The sequence below is a fragment of the Myotis davidii genome, unplaced genomic scaffold (assembly GCF_000327345.1).
Source record: "Myotis davidii unplaced genomic scaffold, ASM32734v1 scaffold806, whole genome shotgun sequence".
Taxonomy (NCBI): Eukaryota; Metazoa; Chordata; class Mammalia; order Chiroptera; family Vespertilionidae; genus Myotis; species Myotis davidii.
In genome coordinates, this window is record NW_006297381.1 from 421,678 (window position 1) to 433,842 (window position 12,165).

The 12,165-nt window shown below is 43.9% G+C and overlaps 1 protein-coding gene and 1 pseudogene across 1 annotated transcript; one reads left to right on the forward strand and one right to left on the reverse strand.

Moving 5' to 3' along the window:
- Positions 1-6,388: 6,388 nt before the first annotated feature.
- Positions 6,389-9,089, reverse strand: LOC102761250 (annotated as a pseudogene).
- Positions 9,090-10,117: 1,028 nt separating this feature from the next.
- On the forward strand, positions 10,118-11,662 carry LOC102761534 (protein FAM47A). The gene has a single exon (XM_006773111.1). The coding sequence runs from the start codon at positions 10,118-10,120 to the stop codon at positions 11,660-11,662; it is 1,545 nt and encodes a 514-aa protein (XP_006773174.1).
- The last annotated feature ends 503 nt before the right edge of the window (positions 11,663-12,165 follow it).

Sequence of the window (12,165 nt, forward strand, 5' to 3'; positions counted from 1 at the left end):
ACCTGAGTTCTCTGACCCCAGAAGTCTATGTCCTAAATCACATAGAAGCCTGCCTCCCAGCACTGGAGCTTGGATTTGCTGTCTTCCTATATGGCTCTTTCCTTAACAATGGAATGCTCTAAGGCAGTGGTCGGCAAACTGTGGCTCGGCAAACTGCTGCTCGCAAGCCACATGTGGCTCTTTGGCCTCTTGAGTGTGGGTCTTCCCCAAAATACCGATTTCTGTGTGGGCCACGAAGTTTCAATCGCACTGTATGTGCATGCCTGCACGTGGTATTTTGCGGAAGAGCCACACTCAAGGGGCCAAAGAGCCACATGTGGCTCGTGAGCCGCGGTTTGCTGACCACGACTCTAAGGGATTTATCCTGACACATGGAGCTGAACTGGCGGTGGAAAACTCTTAACTCTTCCCTCAGATTTTACCTCTATTTTCTTGTTTGGCCATTAGAAATTTCTAAGGGCAGTATTCTCTTGGAGAAGGTCAGAGAGTCCAGTAAAGGAACCCAATTTCTTGGGATTTTTGTGAATCTAGCAGGAAGGCAGAAATTCAAAATAATAACAATAAATAATTTAAAATATCTCTTAATTGCTTAATGTGTTTGTTTTCAAAAGGAATTCTTGGGTGAACCAGACTCTGGTTATACTACCGGTTATCTGTGCACATCCACTTCTGCTTGAATAGCTCCACAAGGCGATCTTTCCAATAGTTTGAAGATCTTTGCTAACTACTCAGAATAACTCTTCATGTTTGCAAAGAGATTTACTACTTAGAGAACCTCCTACAATCAGTATTTTATTTGATCCTCCCAACCATTATGTTCAGGAATAGGATATTTTTACCTATTTAAAGTGTACAACTCAATAGGTTTAAATATATCCACAGGGTTGGACAAGCATCACCTTAATTAATTTTAGAAATCTTTTATTACCAGTAACCCTCCCCCGCCACCCATTAAGCAGTCACTGCTCCCAGCCCTGGGAATCACTAATCTACTTTCTGACTCTAGAGAGTTGCCTATTCTGGATATTTCATATGAATAAAATGGGTGATTGCTTTCACTTCACATAATGTTTTCAAGACTTCCATGTTGTAACATATTTCAGCACTTCATTGCTTTTTATTATTGAAAAATAATCGATTGTATGCATATACCACATTTTATTCATTTATCAGTTGATATACATTTAGATTGCATCCATTTTTTTAGCTAAGAATTATGCTGCTATAAATATTTGTGTACAAATTTTTATAAACATATGCTTTTATTTCTCTTGGGAGTGAAATTGCTAGATCATATGGCAAATACACACACAGATATATATATATGTCAGCTGGGGTCTTCCTTCCGTAGCTGCCAGCTGCCAGCCGAGGCCTACCTTCATTCTGCGCCATGCCCTGGTGGTCAGTGTATGCCATAGCGAGCAATCAACTCCTAGTCTCCTGGTTTAACTCCCATGGGGACAATTTGCATATTAGGCATATATACACACACACACACATATACATATATACATACATACACATACATATACACACATATACATATATACATACATACATATACATACACACACACACACACATATATATATATAGTTTGTTTAACAATTTCAAGAATTACCAAACTGTTTTCTAAAGTGGCTGCCCCACTATATGTAAATTGCCATTCCCTCTAACAGTGAATGGGGTTCCATTTTTTCCACATCTTTGCCAACATTTGTTACGATTTTTAAACATTTTATCTATCCCAGTGGGTGTGAAGTAGTATCCTATTGTGGTTTTGATTTGCATTTCTGAATGACTAATGCTTTTTAATATATTTTTATGTGCTTACTGCTCATTTGTATATCTTCTTTGAAGAAATGCTTATTAGTTTCTTTGTCAGTTTTTAAAGTGGGTTATTTATATTTTGAATATTGAGTTCTGAGAGTTTTTTTTATATGTTTTGGATACCAGTCCTTTATCAGTTTATGATTTTCCAATATGTTACCATTCTGTGGGTGTCCTTTAACTTTCATGATGGTATGATGGGCAGCACAAATTTTTAAATTTCAATGAATTTTAGTTTATGTATTTTTCTTTTGTAGCTTGTGCTTTTACTATCACATATAATAAGGCTTTGCCTAACCTGAGATTATGAAGATTTACTCCTGAATTTTCCTCTAAGTGGTTTGTGTAGTTTGGGCTCCTATATTTACATCAATGATCTATTTTGAGTGAATTTTTATGATTGGTGAAAGGAGGTCTCACTTATTCTTTTGCACCCGCATATCCAGTTGCTTTAACATCATTTGTTGAAAAGACTATTTTCCCCAGTGAATGCTGTTGACACTCTTGTCAAAATCAGTTGATCATAAACAGGATTCATTTATGGATTCTCAACTATATTCCATCGATCTCTGTATGTCTATCCTTATGCCAGTACACAGTCTTAATTACTGTAACTTTGTAGAAAATTTGAAATTGGGGTTGTTTGTTCTTTATTTTCAAGATTGTTTTGGCTATTCTGGGTTCTTTTATTTATCTATGAATTTTAGAATCAGCTTGTCAATTTCTGAAATGAAAAAGGCAGCTGGAAGTTTGACAGGGATTGTGTTGAATCTATAGGTCAACGTGGAGGGTATTTTTGACTCAACAGTATTCACTTCCAATCCATGACTGTGGAATATCTTTTCATTTATTTAGTTCTTTTCAAATTTTTTTCAAGTGTTTTGTACATCTCAGTGTAAACATTTTGCACTTGTATTAAGTGTTTTTCGAAGTATTTTATTCTTTTTGATTCTTTGTAAATGGACATATTTCTTAATTTAATTCTCAAGTTGTTCATTGCTAGTGTAAAGAAATATGATTGGTTTTTTAATATTTATCTCATGTCAGGCAGTCTTGCTGAACTTGCTTATTAGTTCTAATAGTTTAATATTATAATCATTATTATTATGTTGATTCCCCAGGCTTTTCTATGTACAAGATCTTGTCATTTGAAAATATAGTTCTACTTCTTGCTTTTCCATCTGACTCTCTCAGTAGACTAAAATATTTTCCTCATATCAATGATGAGAGTCTTTGATCAGCTGCCTCCTGCACACCCCCACAGGGAATTGAGCCCATAACTCGGGCATGGGCCCTGACTGGGAATTGAACCCTGGCATCCTGGTTCATAGGTTGACGCTCTCAACAATTGAACCACACTGTCTGGGCAGCTGTGAGTATTTTGTAGATTCCTTTATCAGTGTGAGGACATTTCCTTCTTTTCCTAGAGTGTTGACAATTTTAATCATGAATAGTTGTTGAGTTTTGCCAAATGTTTTTTCCTGCATTATTGAGATGATCATGTCATTTTTGTTCTTTATCCTACTATCTGCCCACTCTTAATTGTTATGCCCTTGATTGTCTCATCTGTCCTGACCCTGCCCATGAGACCTTTTCAAAGGACCTGCAGCTGGAACATCCCAACACTAAACTGTGGGGAGCCGGCACAGCCATGGCATACTCAGCCCCAAGGCGCCTTATGTGCCATGTCAGCTCAGCCTGGTAGAGTGACCATGAGTGAGTGGGTGAAAGGATTGAGAAAAGACAGACAAGAGAATGAAAGCTGGGTCTCGGTGGGATGCTGCTCCCTGATGAGGAGACAGCACCAGCGCCCACAAGCTGTGTCTTTATTTTATAGCAGATGCCTCGAGGCAAAGTAGGGGCGTGATCAAGTTGTTTACAGCATTCTTGTGAGTTTCAACCTTACTCAACTACATGCACCTGAACTCCAGCACAAGGCACGTGGGGCCACATGTTTGGACCATAGGTTTAAGCTTAGAACCATAGCTGTTGGCTATAATTGTGCTGGGAGGGCCCTGCTCTCCAGCTGGGACTTGCACGTGGCAATGAGAGGACCCTGTCCTTTCATTAGTTCAAGGCTTGAACCTGGCCAAAACACTGTAGCTGCGCCCCTTACTAAACAAGTCCCAAACAGAAGATCAAGTGCAAGGTTTGCTGCTTTTAAATACAGAACGGCAAATACAGATATGACTTCATGGGTTTTTTGGGGGGGGGGTTTTTGGTGGCAGGGCGACACCTAGGAGGTCTTGAATGTATATATCTTGTCTCTTTTCTGCATGGGTTGGGGGTCTAAGCAGAAGCTCAGCTTGGTGGAATCACAAACCTGAGGGTATGGGGCTTTGTCAGCCAAGAGCTCTCATAGAACCAGGGTGCTCTACTGACATTCTGTCTTTTCCACAGTTACATTGTATAATATAACCAAGTCCTATAAAATTAAAATCAAGATTGAAATAGGGTTTGTTAATTACAGTATTTAACTGTTGTCGTTATTGTTTCCTTGGAGATTAATGAGGTGAGTTATTGTAACATAATTAAGCTACAGTGTAGCTAATCTCTTACAAACCCTTGCAATTCACTGTTGTTCCAGTATCGTTTGAAGGTTAATTTTACTTTGCTGGTATAGACTTGGCAATGCGCTATCTATTGAAATATGTTTTTAATTATATTTGAAAGTCATTAGTCAAGGACTCTGCTGGGCTGTTCTGCACACGCTTGCCATGGAGAAATCCAGATACAATTAGACTCATTACAGTCATCCATCCCCATGCCCAGGTGCCCCCAGGGCATTGAGGGGAATCACTGACAGATGGTACACACGAACTGCTTTGGGCCTCAATCTGGTTCCAGCCAGGATTCTTTGTTAGTGGAATATTTGGGGAAAGTCCCCACCATGGCATTAGGTCTGGGGGCCAGCATCCAAAATGGACTCTTAAGTGACCTGACCGCAGATGTGGACTTTCTCAAACACACCTAGGTCTTAGATCTTTCGCATCTTAAGGCTCATGGATACCTTTCATGCTTAGAATATCCCTTATCTGGCTTAGGACTCATCATTCATCAGGTCTCAGCTTAAATATCACTCCACCCAACGAGTCTTACAGGATCCACCTCTCCCTTCCACCCCCTATCAGCTCTCCTGTTTTCAGCTCTCATTTTGCCGCGGATTTTCCTGTGTGGAACTTATCACCTTGTGCAATTGCACATCTTTGATTACCTGTTTGTTTCCCTCCTCATAATGTAGAGGATCTGTTTGCTCACTACCCTCTTCACAAGCTCTTGGCACACAGAAAACCCTCAGGTGTAGTGGTGGAACAAACAACTTGCTAATCGCCGACAGCCTAACTCAGTGGTTGGCAAACTGCAGCCCCTTGAGTTTGGCTCTTCCACAAAATACCATGTGCAGGCGCGCACATACAGTGTGTTTGAAACTTCATGGCCACACTCAAGGGGCCAAAGAGCTGCATGTGGCTCACGAGCCACAGTTTGCCGACCACTGGCATAACTGGCAAGAGAGCCAGCCTCAGCTTTGCAACTCTTCTTTTCACTCTAGTTTCATCCATGCTGAAGGTCTGGACACTCCTCACCTCACCCTTCCTCCTGCCTCAGTTCACTCATCTGCCATGTGGGGAAGCACATGGGATCTTTCTAAGAGGGGATGTGTTGAGACAGCAGTGACCATCACAAGGCAGATAGTCATCAAGGGCCATTTTCTCATCTGTCTGCTGTATGAGGGACTTGGCCTGGTGGTGTCTGAGGCCTGACTTCTAAGGTCCCCAATCTGAGATGGAACAGGTGGCTGACAGCTATGGAATAGATAATGGGAATGGTAGCCATGGAATTCTCAAATCAGAAGTTTGGCACCAGACTTGGCCTTGCTCTATTGGTTTCTCTAAGGCAGTGGTTCTCAACCTTCCTAATGCCGCAACCCTTTAATATAGTTCCTCATGTTGTGGTGACTCCCAATTTCATTGTTACAAATTGAACATAATTAAAGCATAGTGATTAATCACAAAAACAATATGTAATTATATATGTGTTTTCCGATGGTCTTAGGTGACCCCTGCGAAAGGGTTGTTCGACCCCCAAAAGGCTTGCGACTCACAGGTTGAGAACTGCTGCTTTAAGGCAAAGCAGGTCCTATAGGGGCACCTATTTAAAGAACGCAAAACAAGTAAGATATTTCACAATGGCTTCCATTTTTTAAAGTGACTGCTACTTACAAAAGCATTTTGGAGGAGACTATGTTGGTTGTGAGCAGGCCAGAGCAATTCCTTGTTTTGTTAACTCCCTTGTCTAAGATATCTTTAGGTAAATTCCCATCATTAGGTACCCCCATCCTCCCATAACCACATCAAAATTACAACTTAACTACAGAGCAACCATCACTCAGAACCATCTGAAATCTAGCAGAATGGAAATTCTACAAGAAGGGATTTAAAGAAGAAGCTACATCAAGACTGGTAGGAGGGGCAGAGACTCAAAACAGGCTGGTTCCACATCCAGTTGTGTTGACTAAAAACCAGGAGGAATATTTCCTGTGGAGGTCCTGCCTGAGAAGCTAGGGGTCCCAGCCCCACACCAGGCCCCCCATCCCAATTTCAGGTCCAGGAGGAGAAGTCCTCTTAACTTCTGGCTGTAAAAACAAGGAGGGATTGTGGCTGAATGAGACAGAGGTTGCTGGAGTCCCAGGCAGTTCCTCTTAAAGGAACTGCACATGGGTGTACTCAGATTCACTCTCTGAGCTCCAGCACCAGGCAGCAGCTCAAAAAGGACCAGGGGCATATGGGGAGGGACTGAATTGTCTGGCTTTAGGGCAAGGGCTGGGAAGGGGGCAGCTTTCTCCAAGACAAAAGTGCTGGAAGAGGCCATAGTTCCTTTTCTGGACTCTCCCCACTACTTCTCCAGAGCCAGCAGGTAGCACCATATCTGAGTCTCCATCAACCAGGCTCACACTGTTTGCCCTGCCCTAGTGATTCTGTGAGACCCCACCCCATCCCACTCAGCCTGCAGGCCCACCCAAGCTGTTTCCAGTGGCTTTCCATGCAAATGACCTGTCTTGGCTCATGCTTCAGACTTTCCTAAAAGCTCTCAAACAAGCAGCATCTGGCTTCAGCATACCCTGTATCTCATAGTAAGTGGCCCAGGCCTGGCACTAGCAGGAGCTGGCCTTGATTTGCAGCTTGGCCTTGCTTGGGCACCTCCAAACTCAGCATAAATAGCAGCCAACTCCAGATCGCTTTGTAGTCATGATGGATGGCCCTGGACAGAACATTGGTGGTGGCTGACCTTGGCCTGCACCTTTAGGGAGGCCCCATAACCAGGCACCTGATTGACAGCTTCAGATTATGTCAAAGCACCACCCAAATACCTCCACAAGTGACACACTCAATGGGCAGGCACTAGGTCCCAGAGGAGGCCTGCAGAAGTAAGTCCTTCTTTGTGGGGTGGGCCCTGCACAGCTCATCCTCCACATGGTCAATGTTTGGAGGTTGTTGGTCATAGCCTGTCCTTGTAACCCTCCTATTGATGTGCCAACAGCAACCAAGTCTCAACTACAACAGGAGGGTGTGCACAACCCACATGTCACCCAATGCCCAGCTTGGGTGATCTGGTAGGCTGTGCCTCTGGATCCTACAGAACACCTATTATATTAGGCCACTCTATCAAGCCTGGGAGATGTAGCAGTTCTACCTAATACAAAGAAACAAACACTGGAATGGTGCCAAAATGCAGAGACAAAAAAATAAATTGTCCCAAATGAAAGAATAGAACAAAACTCCAAAAAGAACTAAACAAAATATAGACAAGTAATGTAATTGATGCAAAGTTCAAAACACTAGTTATAAGGATGCTCAATGAACTTAGTGAGAACTTCAACAGCATAGAAAAAGGACACGGAAACCATAAGAAATAACCAGTCAGAAATGAATGATACACTAACTGAAATGAAGAAAAATTTTCAGGAAATCAACAGTACAATTGATTAAGGTCAGAATCAAATCAGTGGTTTGGAGATAATAAAGCAAAAAACACCCCATCATAACAGCAAAAAGAAAAAATAATCCCCCTAAGTGAGGATAATGTAGGAAGCTTCTGGGACAACTTGAAGCATACCAACATTTGCACCATGGGGTTGTGGAAAGAAAAGAGAGAGAACAAGAAATTGAAAAGCTATTTGAAAAAAAAAAAGAATGATGGGAAAATTCCCTAACCTGGTGAAGAGAATAGACTTGCAAGTCCAGGAAATGCAGAGAGTACCAAACAAGATGAACACAAAGAAGGACACACTAAGGCATGTCATAATTAAAATGCCAAAGGTTAAAGACAAAGAGAGACTCTTAAAAGCAGCAAGAGAAAAGCACTTAGTTATCTGCAAGGGAGCACCCATAAAACTGTCATCTGATTTCTCAGCAGAAAACAGAAACTTTGGAATACATTATTAGAAGCCAGGAAATAAACCACTGAAAAGGGTTTTGTTTTTTTTTTGTTTGTTTGTTTTTTATCTTAGGCTTCATTTCATCTGAAGAGTATTACAGGCTCTCCGTCCTCTGGTATAACTTATAACGTTACAGAACAAGCAGTGAATTCAACCATTTAAAAACTAAGTAAGTCTACACGTTGTTACTGTCCGGTGTCCTAAAGGAGTCACCCGCCCCATTTCAGCAGACGTGCACCATGCCATGCAGTGGTTCTCAACCTGTGGGTCGCGACCATCAGAAAACACATATAGCATATCAGATATTTACATTACGATTCATAACAGTAGCAAAACTACAGTTATGGAGTAGCAACGAAAATAATTTTACGGTTGGGGGTCATCACAACATGAGGAACTGTATCAAAGGGTTAGGACGGTTGAGAACCACTGCGAGGAACATCCAGAACAGGACGTAGGTGAAGGGGCCTCCGACGAGGCCTCCTGTGAAGAGAGGTCTTCGGGACTTAAAAGTATCTGTTCCACCTCCTGCCCGCCTTGAGGATGAGGAGCAGGGAGAGCAGGATGGAGGCGAGCAGGTAGAGGACGGTGAGGCCAAGGATGCCGGCCATGGCCCCGGCGCCAACACCGAGGTCCAGGACCGTGGCATTGCCTCGCACGGCTGCCTCACTGATGAACGGCGGCCCTTCCCGCTTGGCCACCACTGGGGCCATCGCAGCCCTGGCGCTCGGCCTCTGCTTTCCCGTGGAGCTGGAACAGGGTCGCAGTCCCTTGGCGTCCACAGTTGGCGGTACAGACCCCCCGCAGCGCCATCTTGCCCCAGAGCCTGCTGGGAGGGCCCAGGCTGCGCAGGCGTCAAGCCCTCGCTCCCGCCCTCTAGCGCATGCGCCGCGGGACACCCTGAACAGGATTCTTGATAACTGATCCTCACACAGGGCCTGCAATAGCGACCTTTACTGTCAGCCAGACTAGAAAACCTCTAGATGCACAGGCATTGAATCATATACGTGGAAGGGTCTTGCTGCAGTAGTAAGGAACAGTTAATTAACCATACAACATGGTATAACATTATTTGGCCATGTACCATCACAGGGAACGGCCCTGTTTATTTCAATCAAATCTTAAAAAGGACTCCAAAGAATCAAACTCTTTCCAAGCAACATAACAGTATCCAAAAAAGGCAAATAGTATTTGTAAAAAAGGAAATGGATAGTGAACAACACATGGGTTTTAAATAAAGGCAGGATCAGTAGTAGAGTGCTGATCTACCCTTTGCCCTCGGGCTTTAATATGGCACTGTTTTTCTGATTATTGTTGAAAATGTTACCTTAAAAGATCATTGATCTTGATTTCTGAGGGGTTTTTGGGTGCCACGTTAAGTTGTATACCCAATGCCTCACTCACCTCACCCATATTTGAGCAAATATCAAAACCTGAGGGCTGTGAGTAATAAGAAAAAAAACACACCTCTCACAAGCTCCCGCCTTTCAATTCCTAGCTATAATTTACCCAGGAGAAATGAAAGTACTTGTATGAAGATATGAACACTTGAAATATCCGTGGCCCCTTGATTTCCAAATAGCCTCAAACTGGAATCAATCCAAAAGTCCATCAAAAGATGAATGGGTAGCTGAACTGTGGTGTGCCCATACACGGGAACAGTTCTCTACCACAAACAGGAATGCAACCTTGCAGGCCATCCCGGGACAATGCAGGCTGTGCAGGGGCGCGTGCTCACCCGCCTCGGGAAAGAATAAGAGCGCGGCCGGCAACCGGCAACGGTCTCCTAGCGACTGAGCGGCAGGGACAACAAACTACTGAGGCCCCGGGTCGCCCTGAGTCAAGGGCGCCATGGCGGGCCAGCAGTGGCCCTTACCGGAGCCCCACAAAAGGTGGCTGTTAAAGTCGGACCTGAGGAAGAAGGCGCTCATAGAGTCGGGGCTGATCAAGCCGTGGCAGTCAGGGCCGAAGCTGGACAAGAAGCCAGAGCCCAGCAAGAAGTGGCTGCTAGGGCCGGGGCCGCTGGAACCCTTGCCCCTAGGCATGAAATGTAAGCCCTGGTTCAAGGACAGGGACAAGTTGCCTTCCTGCTATTTCTCCAGGCAGAACAACAAGCTTGGGAAGTGCCCCACCTCCATGGACAGCCGGAGGTGGGTATTTGTGAAGGAGGGAGTGGATGACTTCAGAACGGGCTGTCCATCTACTGAAGATGTGATCATTCGTGGCCCTCAGGAGGGCTTTCTCCCCATGATTGCTCATAGAATTCCTCGCCCTCCGCCCAAAAAATTTCACAGGCAGCCGCCCAAGGGAGCAGACCTGTGTTCCAAGCTCTCACTAGCCCAGCAAGCACGGAAGACCTTTGTAGAGAACATTGAAGCCAGCCTGACCCAGCATCCCTTGGCGAACTGCCCGAATCTGGAGGAAGATCTCCCTCCAGACCTCCTCCTCAAGGTGCTGGAAGTGCTAGATCCTGACAGGGAGCTGGAGGACACGTGGGCTTATTGTGAGGGCGCCAAGGAAAGAAAGAAGGCCCCCACACACCCGTGTGAAGAACATCCTGAGGAGGTCAACCTGGAACCTCCTGGGGCACTGAACCTGGAACCTCCCCAGGCAGTCAACCTGGAATCACCCTGGAAGTTGAAACTGGAACCTCCCGAGGAGGAACCTGAAGAACAAGCCCACGTGGAAACGGCCAAGGAGAGTCTTCTGTCATATTTATTCAGTTTGTTTCCAAAGGAAGACACAAATGCAGCAAGCACAACAGATATCCCCAAAGATCCTGTTTTCCAAAAAGCAAGAAGAACAATTCGTGAATTCTGCAGATGGATCAATGATAAATTTGGAGACATAGGCATTGATGAAGAGTCCATCATGAAAAAGTTTGAAATTAACTTTGAGGGCCCACTCACCCATAATACAGTCAAAATAAAGAAAATAAACCAGCTTCCTTCGAATATAAGGCCCTGCAAACAGCTAGATGAAATAAAGCAGAGAAAATTCTCCCTGCAGGAAGATGACTGGGAAAGGAAACTCCGCAAACGACAAGACCCTTATAAACCCAAACGGGAGAAGATAAGGTATGGAGCATGGTACCTGGACCCCAAATGCTGGAAAAAGCTGGTCAATGACCAGCCTTTTCCTAACCCTAAAGCCGTCCATGACAGGGAATATTGGACCTATCGAAGGCATCTTGAACCAGACGTTATTGATGAACTTTATGGACCAATTGCCTTCAAAGATTTCATTGTAAGCAAGGGCTACAAGATGCCAAGTGTGATTGAGAAGATGTTTTTAAGGAAGGGATGGAAATATGAGTCTGTAAAGACTCCTATACACCGTGTAATGAAACTCCTCTCCAAACCCAAAGAGGATGATTCAGGGGACGAAGAGGATTAGACAATTTTATATTTACTACTCACTTGGCTAGTGTCTCTCTCTCTCTCTCATTTTAACATCAGTCAGAATTCACCATGAGTGCCTCAATGTGTATGGACAACTTTGATTCCACAACATCTATAAATTTAACACCTAGTGCTAATAAAAATTTCTAAATGAAAAAAAAAACAAACAAAAGAAAAAACAAGATAGAAACTTTGCAGGCTAGAAGAGGTTGACAAGAAATATTCATTTATGAAAAGCAAGAATTTACAATCAAGATTATTTTACCCAGCAAAGCTATCCTATTCTATATACTAAAACCCAGCGACCAAAATGGTGGAACGACCAGAACGACCAGAGACCAGAACACCACAGCCCCTAGCCCAGGCTGGCCCCGCCACCCCAGGGAGCGGTTAGAGGTGCCCCTAAGCAATGCAATAGGGTGTGAGTTTGATAGGGGAAAGTTGAAGAAAAGGAGGGAAGGTCTTAAGGGACTGTGGGGTTGGGGTGGTCAGCCTGTA